Here is a 24,887-nt window from a genome sequence, read left to right on the forward strand (position 1 = left end):
GGTCTATTGATCGTTATGTCCATACCCTCCTTCTAGTCTAAAGCACTCTGGTATTTGTTCTGTCGTTTGCAGTCCACATGGGCTGTTAGCCCCACCCTGCTCCAACTGGATTAAGATCATTGATTTATAATGCTCACTGTTAACTGGTTCAGAATGACTTTTCAAACACTCATATGTCTTCTTCTTATTACTCTTGTTCTGGATTATTCAAAGTTTCTAAAGCAACATTGGTCTGAAGGCCTTGGTACATAACATTTGGACTATTTGGACACAGTACGGGACAGCAATGTGCTAGAATACACACATGTATCCCGAATTTCTGACGTTGGATGCGTATGGTTATTTGACTGACAAGTAGTCCTTCATATTTCCTCTATTTTTAAATATTGCTTTTTTTTCTCACATATTTTCTCTGTGCCATTGGCCTCGTTGGCGCAGTAGGCAGCGCGTCAGTCTCATAATCTGAAGGTTGTGAGTTCAACCCTCACACGGGGCATGTGCCTTTTTACATGAGGTTTTGAGCGACCTTGCAACAAGTCATTTACACTGTGCATTCCATAGAGGGTGCAGTTAGAAAGAACGGGAAACTGTTGAGACATTAAAGAGGAATGAAGGTTTCTGGTTCACACTGTAGAAATGAAAGAGTAGTTTTGCATTTCTGGTGAAATGCAGAGCAGCTTCAATTTGGACAAATTTTAGGCCAAACCATGTGGTGCTTCTTTGCTATGTGTAGATAATCGAGATTGACAGAAATGCAGACAGAGCCTCTGCACACCCATAGCTGCCATAGCCTGGACAAGTGATGAACTTTCTGAGATTCAAGATCTCAGATTCAGGAAGAGTTATTGTCATTCCAAAACCCACAGGGGTCTTTGAAGTGGTTTAAACATCAGATAAATTGTCCTGGCAGGGCACAGGGGTCCCTTAAGACTGCGTTTTCGAACAATAAAAATCGTAAAAATGGCATTTTCAAGCATTGGTGGTTCAGTGGTAGAATTCTCGCCTGCCACGCGGGAGGCCCGGGTTCGATTCCCGGCTAATGCAACAGAGTATCTTTAGCCAATGATATACATCTCAAGTGTGGGTGTATTGATGGCTATGTCCATACCCTCCTTCTAGTCTAAAGCACTCTGGTATTGGTTCTGTCGTTTGCAGTCCACATGGGCTGTTAGCCACACCGTGTGTCAACTGGATTAAGATCATTGCATTATAATGCTCACTGTAAACTGGTTCAGAATGACTTTACAATCTTTAGCCAATGATTTACATATCAAGTGAGGGTCTATTGATCGTTATGTCCATACCCTCCTTCTAGTCTAAAGCACTCTGGTATTGGTTCTGTCGTTTGCAGTCCACATGGGCTGTTAGCCACACCGTGTGTCAACTGGATTAAGATCATTGCATTATAATGCTCACTGTAAACTGGTTCAGAATTACTTTACAATCTTTAGCCAATGATTTACATCTCAAGTGTGGGTCTATTGATCGTTATGTCCATACCCTCCTTCTAGTCTAAAGCACTCTGGTATCTGTTCTGTCGTTTGCAGTCCACATGGGCTGTTAGCCCCACCCTGCTCCAACTGGATTAAGATCATTGATTTATAATGCTCACTGTTAACTGGTTCAGAATGACTTTTCAAACACTCATATGTCTTCTTCTTATGACTCTTGTTCTGGATTATTCAAAGTTTCTAAAGCAACATTGGTTTTGTCTGAAGGCCTTGGTACATAACATTTGGACTATTTGGACACAGTACGGGACAGCAATGTGCTAGAATAAACACATGTATCCCGAATTTCTGACGTTGGATGCGTATGGTTATTTGACTGACAAGTAGTCCTTCATATTTGCTCTATTTTTAAATATCGCTTTTTTTTCTCACATATTTTCTCTGTACAATTGGCCTCGTTGGCGCAGTAGGCAGCGCGTCAGTCTCATAATCTGAAGGTCGTGAGTTCAACCCTCACACGGGGCATGTGCCTTTTTACATGAGGTTTTGAGCGACCTTGCAACAAGTCATTTACACTGTGCATTCCATAGAGGGTGCAGTTAGAAAGAACGGGAAACTGTTGAGACACTAAAGAGGAATGAAGGTTTCTGGTTCACACTGTAGAAATGAAAGAGTAGTTTTGCATTTCTGGTGAAATGCAGAGCAGCTTCAATTTGGACAAATTTTAGGCCAAACCATGTGGTGCTTCTTTGCTATGTGTAGATAATCGAGATTGACAGAAATGCAGACAGAGCCTCTGCACACCCATAGCTGCCATAGCCTGGACAAGTGATGAACTTTCTGAGATTCAAGATCTCAGATTCAGGAAGAGTTATTGTCATTCCAAAACCCACAGGGGTCTTTGAAGTGGTTTAAACATCAGATAAATTGTCCTGGCAGGGCACAGGGGTCCCTTAAGACTGCGTTTCGAACAATGAAAATCGTGAAATTGGCATTTTCAAGCATTGGTGGTTCAGTGGTAGAATTCTCGCCTGCCACGCGGGAGGCCCGGGTTCGATTCCCGGCTAATGCAACAGAGTATCTTTAGCCAATGATATACATCTCAAGTGTGGGTGAATTGATGGCTATGTCCATACCCTCCTTCTAGTCTAAAGCACTCTGGTATTGGTTCTGTCGTTTGCAGTCCAAATGGGCTGTTAGCCACACCGTGTGTAATCTGGATTAAGATCATTGCATTATAATGCTCACTGTAAACTGGTTCAGAATGACTTTACAATCTTTAGCCAATGATTTACATCTCAAGTGTGGGTCTATTGATCGTTATGTCCATACCCACCTTCTAGTCTAAAGCACTCTGGTATTGGTTCTGTCGTTTGCAGTCCACATGGGCTGTTAGCCACACCGTGTGTCAACTGGATTAAGATCATTGCATTATTATGCTCACTGTAAACTGGTTCAGAATTACTTTAAAATCTTTAGCCAATGATTTACATCTCAGGTGTGGGTCTATTGATCGTTATGTCCATACCCTCCTTCTAGTCTAAAGCACTCTGGTATCTGTTCTGTCGTTTGCAGTCCACATGGGCTGTTAGCCCCACCCTGCTCCAACTGGATTAAGATCATTGATTTATAATGCTCACTGTTAACTGGTTCAGAATGACTTTTCAAACACTCATATGTCTTCTTCTTATGACTCTTGTTCTGGATTATTCAAAGTTTCTAAAGCAACATTGGTTTTGTCTGAAGGCCTTGGTACATAACATTTGGACTAATGGACACAGTACGGGACAGCAATGTGCTAGAATAAACACATGTATCCCGAATTTCTGACGTTGGATGCGTATGGTTATTTGACTGACAAGTAGTCCTTCATATTTCCTCTATTTTTAAATATCGCTTTTTTTTCTCACATATTTTCTCTGTACAATTGGCCTCGTTGGCGCAGTAGGCAGCGCGTCAGTCTCATAATCTGAAGGTCGTGAGTTCAACCCTCACACGGGGCATGTGCCTTTTTACATGAGGTTTTGAGCGACCTTGCAACAAGTCATTTACACTGTGCATTCCATAGAGGGTGCAGTTAGAAAGAACGGGAAACTGTTGAGACACTAAAGAGGAATGAAGGTTTCTGGTTCACACTGTAAAAATGAAAGAGTAGTTTTGCATTTCTGGTGAAATGCAGAGCAGCTTCAATTTGGACAAATTTTAGGCCAAACCATGTGGTGCTTCTTTGCTATGTGTAGATAATCGAGATTGACAGAAATGCAGACAGAGCCTCTGCACACCCATAGCTGCCATAGCCTGGACAAGTGATGAACTTTCTGAGATTCAAGATCTCAGATTCAGGAAGAGTTATTGTCATTCCAAAACCCACAGGGGTCTTTGAAGTGGTTTAAACATCAGATAAATTGTCCTGGCAGGGCACAGGGGTCCCTTAAGACTGCGTTTTCGAACAATGAAAATCGTGAAATTGGCATTTTCAAGCATTGGTGGTTCAGTGGTAGAATTCTCGCCTGCCACGCGGGAGGCCCGGGTTCGATTCCCGGCTAATGCAACAGAGTATCTATAGCCAATGATATACATCTCAAGTGTGGGTGAATTGATGGCTATGTCCATACCCTCCTTCTAGTCTAAAGCACTCTGGTATTGGTTCTGTCGTTTGCAGTCCACATGGGCTGTTAGCCACACCGTGTGTCATCTGGATTAAGATCATTGCATTATAATGCTCACTGTAAACTGGTTCAGAATGACTTTACAATCTTTAGCCAATGATTTACATCTCAAGTGTGGGTCTATTGATCGTTATGTCCATACCTGCCTTCTAGTCTAAAGCACTCTGGTATTGGTTCTGTCGTTTGCAGTCCACATGGGCTGTTAGCCACACCGTGTGTCAACTGGATTAAGATCATTGCATTATAATGCTCACTGTAAACTGGTTCAGAATTACTTTACAATCTTTAGCCAATGATTTACATCTCAAGTGTGGGTCTATTGATCGTTATGTCCATACCCGCCTTCTAGTCTAAAGCACTCTGGTATTGGTTCTGTCGTTTGCAGTCCACATGGGCTGTTAGCCACACCGTGTGTCAACTGGATTAAGATCATTGCATTATTATGCTCACTGTAAACTGGTTCAGAATTACTTTAAAATCTTTAGCCAATGATTTACATCTCAGGTGTGGGTCTATTGATCGTTATGTCCATACCCTCCTTCTAGTCTAAAGCACTCTGGTATTTGTTCTGTCGTTTGCAGTCCACATGGGCTGTTAGCCCCACCCTGCTCCAACTGGATTAAGATCATTGATTTATAATGCTCACTGTTAACTGGTCCAGAATGCCTTTTGAAACACTCATATGTCTTCTTCTTATGACTCTTGTTCTGGATTATTCAAAGTTTCTAAAGCAACATTGGTTTTGTCTGAAGGCCTTGGTACATAACATTTGGACTATTTGGACACAGTACGGGACAGCAATGTGCTAGAATACACACATGTATCCCGAATTTCTGACGTTGGATGCGTATGGTTATTTGACTGACAAGTAGTCCTTCATATTTCCTCTATTTTTAGATATCGCTTTTTTTTCTCACATATTTTCTCTGTACCATTGGCCTCGTTGGCGCAGTAGGCAGCGCGTCAGTCTCATAATCTGAAGGTCGTGAGTTCAACCCTCACACGGGGCATGTGCCTTTTTACATGAGGTTTTGAGCGACCTTGCAACAAGTCATTTACACTGTGCATTCCATAGACGGTGCAGTTAGAAAGAATGGGAAACTGTTGAGACACTAAAGAGGAATGAAGGTTTCTGGTTCACACTGTAGAAATGAAAGAGTAGTTTTGCATTTCTGGTGAAAAGCAGAGCAGCTGCAATTTGGACAAATTTTAGGCCAAACCATGTGGTGCTTCTTTGCTATGTGTAGATAATCGAGATTGACAGAAATGCAGACAGAGCCTCTGCACACCCATAACTGCCATAACCTGGACGAGTGATGAACTTTCTGAGATTCAAGATCTCAGATTCAGGAAGATTTATTGTCATTCCAAAACCCACAGGGGTCTTTGAAGTGGTTTAAACATCAGATAAATTGTCCTGGCAGGGCATAGGGGTCCCTTAAGAGTGCGTTTTCGAACAATCAAAATCGTAAAAATGGCATTTTCATGTATTGGTGGTTCAGTGGTAGAATTCTCGCCTGCCACGCGGGAGGCCCGGGTTCGATTCCCGGCTAATGCAACAGAGTATCTTTAGCCAATAATATACATCTCAAGTGTGGGTGTATTGATGGCTATGTCCATACCCTCCTTCTAGTGTAAAGCACTCTGGTATTGGTTCTGTCGTTTGCAGTCCACATGGGCTGTTAGCCACACCGTGTGTCAACTGTATTAAGATCATTGCATTATAATGCTCACTGTAAACTGGTTCAGAATTACTTTACAATCTTTAGCCAATGATTTACATCTCAAGTGTGGGTCTATTGATCGTTATGTCCATACCCTCCTTCTAGTCTAAAGCACTCTGGTATTTGTTCTGTCGTTTGCAGTCCACATGGGCTGTTAGCCCCACCCTGCTCCAACTGGATTAAGATCATTGATTTATAATGCTCACTGTTAACTGGTTCAGAATGACTTTACAATCTTTAGCCAATGATTTACATCTCAAGTGTGGGTCTATTGATCGTTATGTCCATACCCACCTTCTAGTCTAAAGCACTCTGGTATTGGTTCTGTCGTTTGCAGTCCACATGGGCTGTTAGCCACACCGTGTGTCAACTGGATTAAGATCATTGCATTATTATGCTCACTGTAAACTGGTTCAGAATTACTTTAAAATCTTTAGCCAATGATTTACATCTCAGGTGTGGGTCTATTGATCGTTATGTCCATACCCTCCTTCTAGTCTAAAGCACTCTGGTATTTGTTCTGTCGTTTGCAGTCCACATGGGCTGTTAGCCCCACCCTGCTCCAACTGGATTAAGATCATTGATTTATAATGCTCACTGTTAACTGGTCCAGAATGCCTTTTGAAACACTCATATGTCTTCTTCTTATGACTCTTGTTCTGGATTATTCAAAGTTTCTAAAGCAACATTGGTTTTGTCTGAAGGCCTTGGTACATAACATTTGGACTATTTGGACACAGTACGGGACAGCAATGTGCTAGAATACACACATGTATCCCGAATTTCTGACGTTGGATGCGTATGGTTATTTGACTGACAAGTAGTCCTTCATATTTCCTCTATTTTTAGATATCGCTTTTTTTTCTCACATATTTTCTCTGTACCATTGGCCTCGTTGGCGCAGTAGGCAGCGCGTCAGTCTCATAATCTGAAGGTCGTGAGTTCAACCCTCACACGGGGCATGTGCCTTTTTACATGAGGTTTTGAGCGACCTTGCAACAAGTCATTTACACTGTGCATTCCATAGACGGTGCAGTTAGAAAGAATGGGAAACTGTTGAGACACTAAAGAGGAATGAAGGTTTCTGGTTCACACTGTAGAAATGAAAGAGTAGTTTTGCATTTCTGGTGAAAAGCAGAGCAGCTGCAATTTGGACAAATTTTAGGCCAAACCATGTTGTGCTTCTTTGCTATGTGTAGATAATCGAGATTGACAGAAATGCAGACAGAGCCTCTGCACACCCATAACTGCCATAACCTGGACGAGTGATGAACTTTCTGAGATTCAAGATCTCAGATTCAGGAAGATTTATTGTCATTCCAAAACCCACAGGGGTCTTTGAAGTGGTTTAAACATCAGATAAATTGTCCTGGCAGGGCATAGGGGTCCCTTAAGAGTGCGTTTTCGAACAATCAAAATCGTAAAAATGGCATTTTCAAGCATTGGTGGTTCAGTGGTAGAATTCTCGCCTGCCACGCGGGAGGCCCGGGTTCGATTCCCGGCTAATGCAACAGAGTATCTTTAGCCAATAATATACATCTCAAGTGTGGGTGTATTGATGGCTATGTCCATACCCTCCTTCTAGTGTAAAGCACTCTGGTATTGGTTCTGTCGTTTGCAGTCCACATGGGCTGTTAGCCACACCGTGTGTCAACTGTATTAAGATCATTGCATTATAATGCTCACTGTAAACTGGTTCAGAATTACTTTACAATCTTTAGCCAATGATTTACATCTCAAGTGTGGGTCTATTGATCGTTATGTCCATACCCTCCTTCTAGTCTAAAGCACTCTGGTATTTGTTCTGTCGTTTGCAGTCCACATGGGCTGTTAGCCCCACCCTGCTCCAACTGGATTAAGATCATTGATTTATAATGCTCACTGTTAACTGGTTCAGAATGACTTTTCAAACACTCATATGTCTTCTTCTTATTACTCTTGTTCTGGATTATTCAAAGTTTCTAAAGCAACATTGGTTTTGTCTGAAGGCCTTGGTACATAACATTTGGACTATTTGGACACAGTACGGGACAGCAATGTGCTAGAATACACACATGTATCCCGAATTTCTGACGTTGGATGCGTATGGTTATTTGACTGACAAGTAGTCCTTCATATTTCCTCTATTTTTAAATATCGCTTTTTTTTTCTCACATATTTTCTCTGTACCATTGGCCTCGTTGGCGCAGTAGGCAGCACGTCAGTCTCATAATCTGAAGGTCGTGAGTTCAACCCTCACACGGGGCATGTGCCTTTTTACATGAGGTTTTGAGCGACCTTGCAACAAGTCATTTACACTGTGCATTCCATAGAGGGTGCAGTTAGAAAGAACGGGAAACTGTTGAGACACTAAAGAGGAATGAAGGTTTCTGGTTCACACTGTAGAAATGAAAGAGTAGTTTTGCATTTCTGGTGAAAAGCAGAGCAGCTGCAATTTGGACAAATTTTAGGCCAAACCATGTGGTGCTTCTTTGCTATGTGTAGATAATCGAGATTGACAGAAATGCAGACAGAGCCTCTGCACACCCATAGCTGCCATAACCTGGACAAGTGATGAACTTTCTGAGATTCAAGATCTCAGATTCAGGAAGATTTATTGTCATTCCAAAACCCACAGGGGTCTTTGAAGTGGTTTAAACATCAGATAAATTGTCCTGGCAGGGCATAGGGGTCCCTTAAGAGTGCGTTTTCGAACAATGAAAATCGTAAAATTGGCATTTTCAAGCATTGGTGGTTCAGTGGTAGAATTCTTGCCTGCCACGCGGGAGGCCCGGGTTCGATTCCCGGCTAATGCAACAGAGTATCTTTAGCCAATGATATACATCTCAAGTGTGGGTGAATTGATGGCTATGTCCATACCCTCCTTCTAGTCTAAAGCACTCTGGTATTGGTTCTGTCGTTTGCAGTCCACATGGGCTGTTAGCCACACCGTGTGTCAACTGGATTAAGATCATTGCATTATAATGCTCACTGTAAACTGGTTCAGAATGACTTTACAATCTTTAGCCAATGATTTACATCTCAAGTGTGGGTCTATTGATCGTTGTGTCCATACCTGCCTTCTAGTCTAAAGCACTCTGGTATTTGTTCTGTCGTTTGCAGTCCACATGGGCTGTTAGCCCCACCCTGCTCCAACTGGATTAAGATCATTGATTTATAATGCTCACTGTTAACTGGTCCAGAATGCCTATTGAAACACTCATATGTCTTCTTCTTATGACTCTTGTTCTGGATTATTCAAAGTTTCTAAAGCAACATTGGTTTTGTCTGAAGGCCTTGGTACATAACATTTGGACTATTTGGACACAGTACGGGACAGCAATGTGCTAGAATACACACATGTATCCCGAATTTCTGACGTTGGATGCGTATGGTTATTTGACTGACAAGTAGTCCTTCATATTTCCTCTATTTTTAAATATCGCTTTTTTTTTCTCACATATTTTCTCTGTACCATTGGCCTCGTTGGCGCAGTAGGCAGCGCGTCAGTCTCATAATCTGAAGGTCGTGAGTTCAACCCTCACACGGGGCATGTGCCTTTTTACGAGGTTTTGAGCGACCTTGCAACAAGTCATTTACACTGTGCATTCCATAGACGGTGTGCAGTTAGAAAGAACGGGAAACTGTTGAGACACTAAAGAGGAATGAAGGTTTCTGGTTCACACTATAGAAATGAAAGAGTAGTTTTGCATTTCTGGTGAAAAGCAGAGCAGCTGCAATTTGGACAAATTTTAGGCCAAACCATGTGGTGCTTCTTTGCTATGTGTAGATAATCGAGATTGACAGAAATGCAGACAGAGCCTCTGCACACCCATAACTGCCATAACCTGGACAAGTGATGAACTTTCTGAGATTCAAGATCTCAGATTCAGGAAGATTTATTGTCATTCCAAAACCCACAGGGGTCTTTGAAGTGGTTTAAACATCAGATAAATTGTCCTGGCAGGGCATAGGGGTCCCTTAAGAGTGCGTTTTCAAACAATGAAAATCGTAAAAATGGCATTTTCAAGCATTGGTGGTTCAGTGGTAGAGTTCTCGCCTGCCACGCGGGAGGCCCGGGTTCGACTCCCGGCTAATGCAACAGAGTATCTTTAGCCAATAATATACATCTCAAGTGTGGGTGTATTGATGGCTATGTCCATACCCTCCTTCTAGTGTAAAGCACTCTGGTATTGGTTCTGTCGTTCGCAGTCCACATGGGCTGTTATCCACACCGTGTGTCAACTGGATTAAGATCATTGCATTATAATGCTCACTGTAAACTGGTTCAGAATTACTTTACAATCTTTAGCCAATGATTTACATCTCAAGTGTGGGTCTATTGATCGTTATGTCCATACCCTCCTTCTAGTCTAAAGCACTCTGGTATTTGTTCTGTCGTTTGCAGTCCACATGGGCTGTTAGCCCCACCCTGCTCCAACTGGATTAAGATCATTGATTTATAATGCTCACTGTTAACTGGTTCAGAATGACTTTTCAAACACTCATATGTCTTCTTCTTATTACTCTTGTTCTGGATTATTCAAAGTTTCTAAAGCAACATTGGTTTTGTCTGAAGGCCTTGGTACATAACATTTGGACTATTTGGACACAGTACGGGACAGCAATGTGCTAGAATACACACATGTATCCCGAATTTCTGACGTTGGATGCGTATGGTTATTTGACTGACAAGTAGTCCTTCATATTTCCTCTATTTTTAAATATCGCTTTTTTTTTCTCACATATTTTCTCTGTACCATTGGCCTCGTTGGCGCAGTAGGCAGCGCGTCAGTCTCATAATCTGAAGGTCGTGAGTTCAACCCTCACACGGGGCATGTGCCTTTTTACATGAGGTTTTGAGCGACCTTGCAACAAGTCATTTACACTGTGCATTCCATAGAGGGTGCAGTTAGAAAGAACGGGAAACTGTTGAGACACTAAAGAGGAATGAAGGTTTCTGGTTCACACTGTAAAAATGAAAGAGTAGTTTTGCATTTCTGGTGAAATGCAGAGCAGCTTCAATTTGGACAAATTTTAGGCCAAACCATGTGGTGCTTCTTTGCTATGTGTAGATAATCGAGATTGACAGAAATGCAGACAGAGCCTCTGCACACCCATAACTGCCATAACCTGGACAAGTGATGAACTTTCTGAGATTCAAGATCTCAGATTCAGGAAGATTTATTGTCATTCCAAAACCCACAGGGGTCTTTGAAGTGGTTTAAACATCAGATAAATTGTCCTGGCAGGGCATAGGGGTCCCTTAAGAGTGCGTTTTCGAACAATGAAAATCGTAAATATTGGCATTTTCAAGCATTGGTGGTTCAGTGGTAGAATTCTCGCCTGCCACGCGGGAGGCCCAGGTTCGATTCCTGGCTAATGCAACAGAGTATCTTTAGCCAATGATATACATCTCAAGTGTGGGTGTATTGATGGCTATGTCCATACCCTCCTTCTAGTCTAAAGCACTCTGGTATTGGTTCTGTCGTTTGCAGTCCACATGGGCTGTTTGCAGTCCACATGGGCTGTTAGCCACACCGTGTGTCAACTGGATTAAGATCATTGCATTACAATGCTCACTGTAAAGTGGTTCAGAATGACTTTACAATCTTTAGCCAATGATTTACATCTCAAGTGTGGGTCTATTGATCGTTATGTCCATACCTGCCTTCTAGTCTAAAGCACTCTGGTATTGGTTCTGTCGTTTGCAGTCCACATGGGCTGTTAGCCACACCGTGTGTCAACTGGATTAAGATCATTGCATTATAATGCTCACTGTTAACTGGTTCAGAATGACTTTTCAAACACTCATATGTCTTCTTCTTATTACTCTTGTTCTGGATTATTCAAAGTTTCTAAAGCAACATTGGTCTGAAGGCCTTGGTACATAACATTTGGACTATTTGGACACAGTACGGGACAGCAATGTGCTAGAATACACACATGTATCCCGAATTTCTGACGTTGGATGCGTATGGTTATTTGACTGACAAGTAGACCTTCATATTTCCTCTATTTTTAAATATTGCTTTTTTTTCTCACATATTTTCTCTGTGCCATTGGCCTCGTTGGCGCAGTAGGCAGCGCGTCAGTCTCATAATCTGAAGGTTGTGAGTTCAACCCTCACACGGGGCATGTGCCTTTTTACATGAGGTTTTGAGCGACCTTGCAACAAGTCATTTACACTGTGCATTCCATAGAGGGTGCAGTTAGAAAGAACGGGAAACTGTTGAGACATTAAAGAGGAATGAAGGTTTCTGGTTCACACTGTAGAAATGAAAGAGTAGTTTTGCATTTCTGGTGAAATGCAGAGCAGCTGCAATTTGGACAAATTTTAGGCCAAACCATGTGGTGCTTCTTTGCTATGTGTAGATAATCGAGATTGACAGAAATGCAGACAGAGCCTCTGCACACCCATAGCTGCCATAGCCTGGACAAGTGATGAACTTTCTGAGATTCAAGATCTCAGATTCAGGAAGAGTTATTGTCATTCCAAAACCCACAGGGGTCTTTGAAGTGGTTTAAACATCAGATAAATTGTCCTGGCAGGGCATAGGGGTCCCTTAAGAGTGCGTTTTCGAACAATGAAAATCGTAAACTTGGCATTTCAAGCATTGGTGGTTCGGTGGTAGAATTCTCGCCTGCCACGCGGGAGGCCCGAGTTCGATTCCCGGCTAATGCAACAGAGTATCTTTAGCCAATGATATACATCTCAAGTGTGGGTGTATTGATGGCTATGTCCATACCCTTCTTCTAGTCTAAAGCACTCTGGTACTGGTTCTGTCGTTTGCAGTCCACATGGGCTGTTAGCCACACCGTGTGTCAACTGGATTAAGATCATTGCATTATAATGCTCACTGTAAACTGGTTCAGAATGACTTTACAATCTTTAGCCAATGATTTACATCTCAAGTGTGGGTCTATTGATCGTTATGTCCATACCCGCCTTCTAGTCTAAAGCACTCTGGTATTGGTTCTGTCGTTTGCAGTCCACATGGGCTGTTAGCCACACCGTGTGTCAACTGGATTAAGATCATTGCATTATTATGCTCACTGTAAACTGGTTCAGAATTACTTTAAAATCTTTAGCCAATGATTTACATCTCAGGTGTGGGTCTATTGATCGTTATGTCCATATCCTCCTTCTAGTCTAAAGCACTCTGGTATTTGTTCTGTCGTTTGCAGTCCACATGGGCTGTTAGCCCCACCCTGCTCCAACTGGATTAAGATCATTGATTTATAATGCTCACTGTTAACTGGTCCAGAATGCCTTTTGAAACACTCATATGTCTTCTTCTTATGACTCTTGTTCTGGATTATTCAAAGTTTCTAAAGCAACATTGGTTTTGTCTGAAGGCCTTGGTACATAACATTTGGACTATTTGGACACAGTACGGGACAGCAATGTGCTAGAATACACACATGTATCCCGAATTTCTGACGTTGGATGCGTATGGTTATTTGACTGACAAGTAGTCCTTCATATTTCCTCTATTTTTAGATATCGCTTTTTTTTCTCACATATTTTCTCTGTACCATTGGCCTCGTTGGCGCAGTAGGCAGCGCGTCAGTCTCATAATCTGAAGGTCGTGAGTTCAACCCTCACACGGGGCATGTGCCTTTTTACATGAGGTTTTGAGCGACCTTGCAACAAGTCATTTACACTGTGCATTCCATAGACGGTGCAGTTAGAAAGAATGGGAAACTGTTGAGACACTAAAGAGGAATGAAGGTTTCTGGTTCACACTGTAGAAATGAAAGAGTAGTTTTGCATTTCTGGTGAAAAGCAGAGCAGCTGCAATTTGGACAAATTTTAGGCCAAACCATGTGGTGCTTCTTTGCTATGTGTAGATAATCGAGATTGACAGAAATGCAGACAGAGCCTCTGCACACCCATAACTGCCATAACCTGGACAAGTGATGAACTTTCTGAGATTCAAGATCTCAGATTCAGGAAGATTTATTGTCATTCCAAAACCCACAGGGGTCTTTGAAGTGGTTTAAACATCAGATAAATTGTCCTGGCAGGGCATAGGGGTCCCTTAAGAGTGCGTTTTCGAACAATCAAAATCGTAAAAATGGCATTTTCAAGCATTGGTGGTTCAGTGGTAGAATTCTCGCCTGCCACGCGGGAGGCCCGGGTTCGATTCCCGGCTAATGCAACAGAGTATCTTTAGCCAATAATATACATCTCAAGTGTGGGTGTATTGATGGCTATGTCCATACCCTCCTTCTAGTGTAAAGCACTCTGGTATTGGTTCTGTCGTTTGCAGTCCACATGGGCTGTTAGCCACACCGTGTGTCAACTGGATTAAGATCATTGCATTATAATGCTCACTGTAAACTGGTTCAGAATGACTTTACAATCTTTAGCCAATGATTTACATCTCAAGTGTGGGTCTATTGATCGTTATGTCCATACCCGCCTTCTAGTCTAAAGCACTCTGGTATTGGTTCTGTCGTTTGCAGTCCACATGGGCTGTTAGCCACACCGTGTGTCAACTGGATTAAGATCATTGCATTATTATGCTCACTGTAAACTGGTTCAGAATTACTTTAAAATCTTTAGCCAATGATTTACATCTCAGGTGTGGGTCTATTGATCGTTATGTCCATATCCTCCTTCTAGTCTAAAGCACTCTGGTATTTGTTCTGTCGTTTGCAGTCCACATGGGCTGTTAGCCCCACCCTGCTCCAACTGGATTAAGATCATTGATTTATAATGCTCACTGTTAACTGGTCCAGAATGCCTTTTGAAACACTCATATGTCTTCTTCTTATGACTCTTGTTCTGGATTATTCAAAGTTTCTAAAGCAACATTGGTTTTGTCTGAAGGCCTTGGTACATAACATTTGGACTATTTGGACACAGTACGGGACAGCAATGTGCTAGAATACACACATGTATCCCGAATTTCTGACGTTGGATGCGTATGGTTATTTGACTGACAAGTAGTCCTTCATATTTCCTCTATTTTTAAATATCGCTTTTTTTTCTCACATATTTTCTTTGTACCATTGGCCTCGTTGGCGCAGTAGGCAGCGCGTCAGTCTCATAATCTGAAGGTCGTGAGTTCAACCCTCACACGGGGCATGTGCCTTTTTACATGAGGTTTTGAGCGACCTTGCAACAAGTCATTTACACTGTGCATTCCATAGAGGGTGCAGTTAGAAAGAACGGGAAACTGTTGAGACACTAAAGAGGAATGAAGGTTTCTGGTTCACACTGTAGAAATGAAAGAGTAGTTTTGCATTTCTGGTGAAAAGCAGAGCAGCTGCAATTTGGACAAATTTTAGGCCAAACCATGTGGTGGTTCTTTGCTATGTGTAGATAATCGAGATTGACAGAAATGCAGACAGAGCCTCTGCACACCCATAGCTGCCATAACCTGGACAAGTGATGAACTTTCTGAGATTCAAGATCTCAGATTCAGGAAGATTTATTGTCATTCCAAAACCCACAGGGGTCTTTGAAGTGGTTTAAACATCAGATAAATTGTCCTGGCAGGGCATAGGGGTCCCTTAAGAGTGCGTTTTCGAACAATGAAAATCGTAAAATTGGCATTTTCAAGCATTGGTGGTTCAGTGGTAGAATTCTCGCCTGCCACGCGGGAGGCCCGGGTTCGATTCCCGGCTAATGCAACAGAGTATTTTTAGCCAATGATATACATCTCAAGTGTGGGTGAATTGATGGCTATGTCCATACCCTCCTTCTAGTCTAAAGCACTCTGGTATTGGTTCTGTCGTTTGCAGTCCACATGGGCTTTTAGCCACACCGTGTGTCAACCGGATTAAGATCATTGCATTATAATGCTCACTGTTAACTGGTTCAGAATGACTTTTCAAACACTCCTTATGACTCTTGTTCTGGATTATTCAAAGTTTCTAAAGCAACATTGGTTTTGTCTGAAGGCCTTGGTACATAACATTTGGACTATTTGGACACAGTACGGGACAGCAATGTGCTAGAATACACACATGTATCCCGAATTTCTGACGTTGGATGCGTATGGTTATTTGACTGACAAGTAGTCCTTCATATTTCCTCTATTTTTAAATATCGCTTTTTTTTCTCACATATTTTCTTTGTACCATTGGCCTCGTTGGCGCAGTAGGCAGCGCGTCAGTCTCATAATCTGAAGGTCGTGAGTTCAACCCTCACACGGGGCATGTGCCTTTTTACATGAGGTTTTGAGCGACCTTGCAACAAGTCATTTACACTGTGCATTCCATAGAGGGTGCAGTTAGAAAGAACGGGAAACTGTTGAGACACTAAAGAGGAATGAAGGTTTCTGGTTCACACTGTAGAAATGAAAGAGTAGTTTTGCATTTCTGGTGAAAAGCAGAGCAGCTGCAATTTGGACAAATTTTAGGCCAAACCATGTGGTGGTTCTTTGCTATGTGTAGATAATCGAGATTGACAGAAATGCAGACAGAGCCTCTGCACACCCATAGCTGCCATAACCTGGACAAGTGATGAACTTTCTGAGATTCAAGATCTCAGATTCAGGAAGATTTATTGTCATTCCAAAACCCACAGGGGTCTTTGAAGTGGTTTAAACATCAGATAAATTGTCCTGGCAGGGCATAGGGGTCCCTTAAGAGTGCGTTTTCGAACAATGAAAATCGTAAAATTGGCATTTTCAAGCATTGGTGGTTCAGTGGTAGAATTCTCGCCTGCCACGCGGGAGGCCCGGGTTCGATTCCCGGCTAATGCAACAGAGTATTTTTAGCCAATGATATACATCTCAAGTGTGGGTGAATTGATGGCTATGTCCATACCCTCCTTCTAGTCTAAAGCACTCTGGTATTGGTTCTGTCGTTTGCAGTCCACATGGGCTTTTAGCCACACCGTGTGTCAACCGGATTAAGATCATTGCATTATAATGCTCACTGTTAACTGGTTCAGAATGACTTTTCAAACACTCCTTATGACTCTTGTTCTGGATTATTCAAAGTTTCTAAAGCAACATTGGTTTTGTCTGAAGGCCTTGGTACATAACATTTGGACTATTTGGACACAGTACGGGACAGCAATGTGCTAGAATACACACATGTATCCCGAATTTCTGACGTTGGATGCGTATGGTTATTTGACTGACAAGTAGTCCTTCATATTTCCTCTATTTTTAAATATCGCTTTTTTTTCTCACATATTTTCTCTGTACCATTGGCCTCGTTGGCGCAGTAGGCAGTGCGTCAGTCTCATAATCTGAAGGTCGTGAGTTCACCCTCACACGGGGCATGTGCCTTTTTACATGAGGTTTTGAGCGACCTTGCAACAAGTCATTTACACTGTGCATTCCATAGAGGGTGCAGTTAGAAAGAATGGGAAACTGTTGAGACACTAAAGAGGAATGAAGGTTCCTGGTTCACACTGTAGAAATGAAAGAGTAGTTTTGCATTTCTGGTGAAAAGCAGAGCAGCTGCAATTTGGACAAATTTTAGGCCAAACCATGTGGTGCTTCTTTGCTATGTGTAGATAATCGAGATTGACAGAAATGCAGACAGAGCCTCTGCACACCCATAGCTGCCATAACCTGGACAAGTGATGAACTTTCTGAGATTCAAGATCTCAGATTCAGGAAGATTTATTGTCATTCCAAAACCCACAGGGGTCTTTGAAGTGGTTTAAACATCAGATAAATTGTCCTGGCAGGGCATAGGGGTCCCTTAAGAGTGCGTTTTCGAACAATGAAAATCGTAAAAATGGCATTTTCAAGCATTGGTGGTTCAGTGGTAGAATTCTCGCCTTCTACGTGGGAGGCCCGGGTTCGATTCCCGGCTAATGCAACAGAGTATCTTTAGCCAATGATATACATCTCAAGTGTGGGTGTATTGATGGCTATGTCCATACCCTTCTTCTAGTCTAAAGCACTCTGGTACTGGTTCTGTCGTTTGCAGTCCACATGGGCTGTTAGCCACACCGTGTGTCAACTGGATTAAGATCATTGCATTATAATGCTCACTGTAAACTGGTTCAGAATGACTTTACAATCTTTAGCCAATGATTTACATCTCAAGTGTGGGTCTATTGATCGTTATGTCCATACCTGCCTTCTAGTCTAAAGCACTCTGGTATTGGTTCTGTCGTTTGCAGTCCACATGGGCTGTTAGCCACACCGTGTGTCAACTGGATTAAGATCATTGCATTATAATGCTCACTGTAAACTGGTTCAGAATTACTTTACAATCTTTAGCCAATGATTTACATCTCAAGTGTGGGTCTATTGATCGTTATGTCCATACCCTCCTTCTAGTCTAAAGCACTCTGGTATCTGTTCTGTCGTTTGCAGTCCACATGGGCTGTTAGCCCCACCCTGCTCCAACTGGATTAAGATCATTGATTTATAATGCTCACTGTTAACTGGTTCAGAATGACTTTTCAAACACTCATATGTCTTCTTCTTATTACTCTTGTTCTGGATTATTCAAAGTTTCTAAAGCAACATTGGTTTTGTCTGAAGGCCTTGGTACATAACATTTGGACTATTTGGACACAGTACGGGACAGCAATGTGCTAGAATACACACATGTATCCCGAATTTCAGACGTTGGATGCGTATGGTTATTTGACTGACAAGTAGTCCTTCATATTTCCTCTATTTTTAGATATCGCTTTTTTTTCTCACATATTTTCTCTGTACCATTGGCCTCGTTGGCGCAGTAGGCAGCGCGTCAGTCTCATAATCTGAAGGTCGTGAGTTCAACCCTCACACGGGGCATGTGCCTTTTTACATGAGGTTTTGAGCGACCTTGCAACAAGTCATTTACACTGTGCATTCCATAGAGGGTGCAGTTGGAAAGAACGGGAAACTGTTGAGACACTAAAGAGGAATGAAGGTTTCTGGTTCACACTGTAGAAATGAAAGAGTAGTTTTGCATTTCTGGTGAAAAGCAGAGCAGCTGCAATTTGGACAAATTTTAGGCCAAACCATGTGGTGCTTCTTTGCTATGTGTAGATAATCGAGATTGACAGGAATGCAGACAGAGCCTCTGCACACCCATAGTTGCCATAACCTGGACAAGTGATGAACTTTCTGAAATTCAAGATCTAAGATTCAGGAAGAATTATTGTCATTCAAAAACATGAGTTACATGAAAGGGACTGAAACGAAGAAGTGAGGTCCAGGTAAGCAGCAAAGAAGACCATCATTTGAATACTAATAAATAGATGAAATTAAAACAATAAAACAATAGGTGAGGCGATTTGCAGTGTAAAACCTAATGTATTTGTTTGTTACTTAGGGTTGGATTTTATTTGATCAGAACTTGTCTGCTCATTGTGTTGGTCAACGGCATCAGAGAGCACATGTTTTTATAGAAGAGTTTGCACATGTTCAGACCTTCTCTTCATAGTCTTTCACTTGGTTGTTCACATGAAAGTAACGTTGATAAGAAAAGGGTCAAATCTTTTTATCCTGATCATGTGCAGGATGACATCCAGAAGACTTCGTTGAGGGAATAAGGATGAAAAAACAAAACAGTAATACATAGTAACTTTTCAAAAATTTTACATTAGCAGAATGTATCATAAATGAAAACATTTTGGGGGCAGTGTGACATCTCAGATGAGAGGCTGGTCTGAGTGTCTGTGGGGAAACAACAACAGATGGATAAGCTATGATGAAAGTATTTCACCACAAACTTCAGCTCAGGAGGATTAGTTAAAGGTCTCCTCACTGTAGGTGTGGGGCAAGCCAACACAAAAAAGAAATTATTACACTCTAATTGTACACATTTGATACTGAATTATGATCTTCTTTTGAGTTTGTCTTTATATATGACAAAATATACTTTAAATTATTCATTGTGCTGTGTGTTGCTTTATACCGTACATGGAAAGGATCCAAGCATAGTGAGCCTTTGTGCTAGCACTTGTCAAGGGCCACATACATGGCCGCCTTACACCCTATCTGTGTCTCTCTCTCACTCACAAATATTTAGTTGAGTAGGAACGTGGGGGTGGGAGGTGAGTTCAGAGATCCCGCTGATTGTTGCTCAGTATTTCAATCAGAACTTAGACTCTCTATCTGCTTCTCTCCCTCTCTCTCTCTCTCTCTCTCTCTCTCTCTCTCTCTCTCTCTCTCTCTCTCTCTGCAGGATTATGATTTTATTCTACTGCATGTATCCAACACATTTTCAAATAAACTAATGCCAGTTCACAGTTGGACACATGAGTGATCTATTGAAAAGTGGTTTTATTAAATAGTTGATTCACATCACACAGTGTTCGGCTGCTGTTTCCTTGTGTTTGAAATCTTCTTCAATTACAGCTGTAATTTGCTGCATATTATTATTTTTTCATTTTCCTGCTGCACTCTTATTTGGAGATTTTGTCTCACAGTCTGGCCAAAGCACAGACCATTACCGTGGGAGAGAGAGAGAGAGAGAGAGAGAGAGAGAGAGAGAGAGAGAGAGAGAGGGGCCAACAGACGGAGACTGAGAGATGAAAAGCGTAGGATGATGAAGGCTGCTGACTCATCAGCCCTGTAGGGATTATCCTTCACATTTTGTGCGTGCATGTATGTGTTTGGCCACTGCCTTACTACTGAAGAGGACATGCACAGCAGTCATTACTGCACGATGAGGATGAGCATGATAGAGGAAGCAAATGAGCCAGCAGGCTAGTAGCATGACTGACAAAGCAAAGTGACCTTGAACGCCTCTCTTCCCATAACTACTATGGGGCATTTTACTTTATTATCATGTAAAGAGAAAGCTTTATTTTAAACAAAAATAATAATTTACCATCTACATGTCCTTTGTCAGATCATAACTGGATCTGACAAAGATTCTTCAAGAACTAAGTTTAAATCTCAAGAAAATTCAGCACTTACAGGGGTTAAATATAATATAATAAATAATGGATATAATAATCCCTCAAATGCATAACAATGTTTCTGAAATTGATTTAAATGCATTTTTTTGCATGTTGAGCAAAGATCTTTGGGTTTCTGGTTAAAATGTTGTCAAATCATAATAAGTGGCATAAAGCTCCATGTGTGAGGTGTATATGCCAGAAAGAGACAAATTCAATTAACACCTGTCAGGAGGATCCCAAACTGCTGGCAGTAAATGGGTAGACATGGAAATTACACTATTAGTGAATCAATGGACTCAATGGTGGTTGCTCTGAGTCTTCCATGCTCTGCTGAATCAAGTCTTTTAAAATAGTGCTGGCCATGTTTTCTCTCCTTCTCCCTCCATCATTCTGTGTACACGCATACTTATCTTATTTCAGTCTCTGAGGACATGCCCCAAACATTTGCCATGGACGACTCTGACCTCAGTGGTCTGCCCTGAATACATACATTCAGTGGATATTAGCTAAGTATTTGGTAGCTTGTCTTCTTGGTAAACTTATCACATTAACGCAAAAGAGGCACATGCAGCATCTGTTGCTACAATTTACACAATTGTGGGATTGGTATCTTCACCTGCCTTTTGTGTGATGCAAACCTATCAACATTTTTGAAATTTTAAAGGTCATACCCATCGCCTTGGAAACTCTTCTGTTTTCACTGGGTAGCCAGCATTATTACCTATAATGTAAGTAGATGATATATAAATTATTTTGTTAAAACAGGAGGTCTTAGTACTGAACCAGTGTGTTGGTCAAGAGAACCCTCTCCCAAAAACGTGTCTGTCTGTCGTGTTGACTGAGATCTGTATGGCTTAAAGTTTGCCTCTCATCACAGTCAAGTCCTCTGTTGCAGTTTCTCCCTCTCTCTTCTGTGGAATATACCACTCTTGTTCTGCCTGTGCTCGCATAAATGACTGGCTGCAGAAAGAAACAAAGCAGCAGCAACTGTGACTTATACCAGGCATTGGTGGCATAATGTGAAGTATACATTTAAAAATGATTTCATTAAGGTGGAACATGGCAGCTTCCAATTCTCCTTTTGGTTGCACGGATAGGACTGCTGCATAGTAATGGCCATATGATTGACAACATAAGAACTGACACTTCTAAACACATATCAGAAATCAATTGCAAAATAATTTAAGTTGTCTAACACTGACAAATAACATCTGGTTATAGTTTATAAGAGATGCCTCAGGTCTTTACACAAAGAATAGCCAAGAGCATTTCTTCACACAACTGACAATATCACAAAATGAAGCTGAAACTTCTTCTATTATCAGTCTTAAAACGGGTTGATGAACATATGTAAAAATACCTAATTTAAATTGCTTGCTTGATGAAACACTGACACTTACAAGTGAAAGGTGTGTGGCTGCAAATTGCAGGGATTCATTTACTCTATTACGCGTCTTTTTGCCATTTAAAACCCACTTGTCTACCCTTTCCATCATCACTACAGTTGTTGACTTAGGGCTCTTTTCACAGTGTGTACCTGTACTGAGTCTCTCCCATGCTAATATCCACCATCTGACAATGTTCCTTCTCTTCTCTGTGCTTATCAGACCTGATCCAGGCCACCTCAGAGACCACTGTGAACGTCCCCCAGATGGCCGATACACTGATGGAGAGGGCCGGCAACGCCAGCTGGGTGGTGGTTTTCAAAGCCCTGATCACCACACACCACCTCATGGTGCAAGGCAACGAGGTGAGCTGATAACAAAAATTATATACAACCCAATATTTATGGATGAATGAAGTTTTTCCCTGAGCTGTTCTGCCTCATAATTTTCCTCAATGGCCTCCATGGAATTAACAAAAGGACTGACCTTCTGTTTCCGACCTCCTGACCCATTTTATGTCCTCAAGGCTGAAGAAAGGCAAAAGCTCTGAATCGTCAGCCAGGGATAACTCAGAGAGATAAACAGATAGTGTTTTACTGCCCATTAAATTATCCAGGCTGCAACTGAAATGTAGATAACAAAGGCGTGGGGGAAGCTATTGATACAGCAATGTAAGAGAGAAGAGACTGTATATTGAAATATTCAATAAGAGAGTGCAAGAGAATGACCAATGGAGAATAAGAAGACAAAGTGAGATACTGTGAGATCAAGTTATCATCTCATTTAGTCATTCATTCACGTTCCATATCTACTATTCCCTATTCCTTTTTCCTTCCGGTTCGCCTTTATGCCAGTACATAGAGCAGGAAAGATGGCTAGTAGAGGTTTAATGGTATGAAGATAATAGCATTAACCTTTGCATTCGTTACAGCAGGTATCTGGGTAAAAGGGCAAGTGTGCTTATATTTCCATGGGCCACAGTGGGATACTCTGGCCCTTCACACGCACACTGATAAGAGTGAAAATGTGTTAATGTATTCATTTATATTTGACAAGGTGATATTATCTTTACATGGTACGTACATTAACCAGGACTACTGTAGTGTTCTTGGTGATAATAGATGTAAAACTGAATTGGCTTGTTGAAAGAAAGAGAACGAGAGAATGAAAGCGAGAAAGAAATTTGATGAGCGGAATGTAGCTCACTGGTTCTCAAGGGAGGAATTTTATTCCTCACATCCCCTCGTTTGATTGTGTTCTGCTTTGTTTACATGGAGCCACAAAATAGGATACAGTGTATGTGTGTGTGTGTTGTTTATTTGTGTGTTGGAGGGATATTTTTACCACTGCAGTAAGCTTTTTTTCTTGTAGGGATGCTGAACCTATTTGTCTTTATTATTTATTTGTCTTTTATCATAATGCCATATTTCCTATTTCTCTCCATATTCCTAAATCATATTCACATCTTTCCACTCGTGAAGGTGTAACATTGCTCCTTTAAAATCGGAATTTCTCTCTAATCAATAAAGAAAAATCACAAATTCAATAACCTTCCAGCCAAACAGTGCTGAAAGTGCTGAACAGCTCCTTTGAGATTCAAATGGAAATGAATCCCTCAAACGAGCACACAGAACCCTGTTGTTCAATGAATTCTTAAATTCCTTCATTTTATGTTTTGTTGATGGTAGTGAGCAGTTTTGAGGAGAAATTCACAACCCTTGATAACCTGCCAATTACTCTGCCATCTCCTCTCCCACATCCATTATGAGAGAGTGTGCTGCATGTGCAGATGTGGAATTAGTGTGCGCCGGTGAGCATCCTATACTTTAGTGATACAAACTTGAATTTGAAAGTCAAAGCAACCTGCTCCTGAGATTTGTTTTGGTGGGAACCAAAGCGATAGAGCAGGAGATCAAGAAACAAAGTAAATATCAGCCAGATATTCACACCATGTTACAGCCCTATGAGACAAATTGTGATTTGTGAATATGAGCTATACAAATAAAATTGGATTGATTTGATTGAGAATGGCATCGACAACAACAGAAGAACAGCACTCTTTGCTTCACTGTCACTCTGGGGGAGTCGGACCATCGAAAGAAACATACTCCTGCAGAGCTGGAGAACCCTCTCTGTTCCAGACATACACATGTGCTAATCCCCCAGCTGCTGTTTCAGACGTACTCATGAGTGAGTCATGGAAACACCGTTTTAGACCTATGTAAACACTGTGTTTCTATCCTCTCCCACAGAAATTCCTGCAGTTCCTGGCTTCTAGAAACACCTTGTTCAACCTCAGCAACTTCTTGGACAAAACTGGCTCCCATGGTGGGTGATGCCTCTGTACTTCTTATGTAGACAAAACTAACTTCCAGCTTTAACTTAGCTTCAAACCCTGTTGTCATTCATATGTTGTCGACTAGGGTCTGTCTTGTTATTTTTGTAGAAAATATTTTTTAAAGGTTATTATACTATACAGCACATACATAAAGTTGGGGGAGAAAAAATAATTTCACAGCAGCAACTGTTACTTTTCTCTCTATGTAATATTCATATTTATATGTATAAACCATTTTACTAGTCTTTGCAAATTCATATAGTCAACCTTTTATGAGAGTTTGTATAATCAATAAATCAGGTGTACATAAAACAGTCACCTATACATTGAATCAAATCTCTTAGAACCTTTTACTCCATGTGCTTATTAAAGTCACCTTTTTTGTTATCAGTTGGACATAATGTTGCTCCAATCCATGCAGACAGTCAGACCTCCTAGTTTCAGCTGCAGTTCTTTCTCTCACAGGATATCACAGCTCAGGGTATGGTAATGGATTTGTTTTTATATAGCGCTT

At 41.4% G+C, this 24,887-nt stretch overlaps 1 protein-coding gene and 26 non-coding genes across 27 annotated transcripts in view; all 27 read left to right on the forward strand.

Moving 5' to 3' along the window:
* Positions 1 to 24,887, forward strand: part of snap91a (synaptosome associated protein 91a) — a 60,976-nt gene that overhangs the window by 12,928 nt on the left and 23,161 nt on the right. Inside the window, exons 2-3 of the mRNA XM_061081595.1 lie at positions 22,258 to 22,400; positions 24,288 to 24,363. Of these exons, the coding sequence (XP_060937578.1) occupies positions 22,258 to 22,400; positions 24,288 to 24,363 (219 nt within the window). The remainder of the gene's footprint in view (positions 1 to 22,257; positions 22,401 to 24,287; positions 24,364 to 24,887) is intronic.
* trnam-cau (transfer RNA methionine (anticodon CAU)) lies at positions 424 to 496 on the forward strand. Its single transcript has one exon. It is a non-coding gene; the product is annotated as a tRNA-Met (tRNA).
* Positions 974 to 1,044, forward strand: trnag-gcc (transfer RNA glycine (anticodon GCC)). The gene has a single exon. It is a non-coding gene; the product is annotated as a tRNA-Gly (tRNA).
* On the forward strand, positions 1,904 to 1,976 carry trnam-cau (transfer RNA methionine (anticodon CAU)). Its single transcript has one exon. It is a non-coding gene; the product is annotated as a tRNA-Met (tRNA).
* trnag-gcc (transfer RNA glycine (anticodon GCC)) lies at positions 2,453 to 2,523 on the forward strand. The gene has a single exon. It is a non-coding gene; the product is annotated as a tRNA-Gly (tRNA).
* Positions 3,382 to 3,454, forward strand: trnam-cau (transfer RNA methionine (anticodon CAU)). Its single transcript has one exon. It is a non-coding gene; the product is annotated as a tRNA-Met (tRNA).
* On the forward strand, positions 3,932 to 4,002 carry trnag-gcc (transfer RNA glycine (anticodon GCC)). The gene has a single exon. It is a non-coding gene; the product is annotated as a tRNA-Gly (tRNA).
* trnam-cau (transfer RNA methionine (anticodon CAU)) lies at positions 5,058 to 5,130 on the forward strand. Its single transcript has one exon. It is a non-coding gene; the product is annotated as a tRNA-Met (tRNA).
* trnag-gcc (transfer RNA glycine (anticodon GCC)) lies at positions 5,608 to 5,678 on the forward strand. The gene has a single exon. It is a non-coding gene; the product is annotated as a tRNA-Gly (tRNA).
* Positions 6,734 to 6,806, forward strand: trnam-cau (transfer RNA methionine (anticodon CAU)). Its single transcript has one exon. It is a non-coding gene; the product is annotated as a tRNA-Met (tRNA).
* Positions 7,284 to 7,354, forward strand: trnag-gcc (transfer RNA glycine (anticodon GCC)). The gene has a single exon. It is a non-coding gene; the product is annotated as a tRNA-Gly (tRNA).
* trnam-cau (transfer RNA methionine (anticodon CAU)) lies at positions 8,019 to 8,091 on the forward strand. Its single transcript has one exon. It is a non-coding gene; the product is annotated as a tRNA-Met (tRNA).
* Positions 8,569 to 8,639, forward strand: trnag-gcc (transfer RNA glycine (anticodon GCC)). The gene has a single exon. It is a non-coding gene; the product is annotated as a tRNA-Gly (tRNA).
* On the forward strand, positions 9,304 to 9,376 carry trnam-cau (transfer RNA methionine (anticodon CAU)). Its single transcript has one exon. It is a non-coding gene; the product is annotated as a tRNA-Met (tRNA).
* On the forward strand, positions 9,854 to 9,924 carry trnag-gcc (transfer RNA glycine (anticodon GCC)). Its single transcript has one exon. It is a non-coding gene; the product is annotated as a tRNA-Gly (tRNA).
* On the forward strand, positions 10,589 to 10,661 carry trnam-cau (transfer RNA methionine (anticodon CAU)). Its single transcript has one exon. It is a non-coding gene; the product is annotated as a tRNA-Met (tRNA).
* Positions 11,140 to 11,210, forward strand: trnag-gcc (transfer RNA glycine (anticodon GCC)). Its single transcript has one exon. It is a non-coding gene; the product is annotated as a tRNA-Gly (tRNA).
* Positions 11,889 to 11,961, forward strand: trnam-cau (transfer RNA methionine (anticodon CAU)). The gene has a single exon. It is a non-coding gene; the product is annotated as a tRNA-Met (tRNA).
* On the forward strand, positions 12,438 to 12,508 carry trnag-gcc (transfer RNA glycine (anticodon GCC)). Its single transcript has one exon. It is a non-coding gene; the product is annotated as a tRNA-Gly (tRNA).
* On the forward strand, positions 13,368 to 13,440 carry trnam-cau (transfer RNA methionine (anticodon CAU)). Its single transcript has one exon. It is a non-coding gene; the product is annotated as a tRNA-Met (tRNA).
* On the forward strand, positions 13,918 to 13,988 carry trnag-gcc (transfer RNA glycine (anticodon GCC)). The gene has a single exon. It is a non-coding gene; the product is annotated as a tRNA-Gly (tRNA).
* Positions 14,848 to 14,920, forward strand: trnam-cau (transfer RNA methionine (anticodon CAU)). Its single transcript has one exon. It is a non-coding gene; the product is annotated as a tRNA-Met (tRNA).
* On the forward strand, positions 15,398 to 15,468 carry trnag-gcc (transfer RNA glycine (anticodon GCC)). The gene has a single exon. It is a non-coding gene; the product is annotated as a tRNA-Gly (tRNA).
* trnam-cau (transfer RNA methionine (anticodon CAU)) lies at positions 15,924 to 15,996 on the forward strand. The gene has a single exon. It is a non-coding gene; the product is annotated as a tRNA-Met (tRNA).
* On the forward strand, positions 16,474 to 16,544 carry trnag-gcc (transfer RNA glycine (anticodon GCC)). The gene has a single exon. It is a non-coding gene; the product is annotated as a tRNA-Gly (tRNA).
* trnar-ucu (transfer RNA arginine (anticodon UCU)) lies at positions 17,549 to 17,619 on the forward strand. Its single transcript has one exon. It is a non-coding gene; the product is annotated as a tRNA-Arg (tRNA).
* Positions 18,479 to 18,551, forward strand: trnam-cau (transfer RNA methionine (anticodon CAU)). The gene has a single exon. It is a non-coding gene; the product is annotated as a tRNA-Met (tRNA).

The sequence above is a fragment of the Limanda limanda genome, chromosome 11 (assembly GCF_963576545.1).
Source record: "Limanda limanda chromosome 11, fLimLim1.1, whole genome shotgun sequence".
NCBI lineage: Eukaryota > Metazoa > Chordata > Actinopteri > Pleuronectiformes > Pleuronectidae > Limanda > Limanda limanda.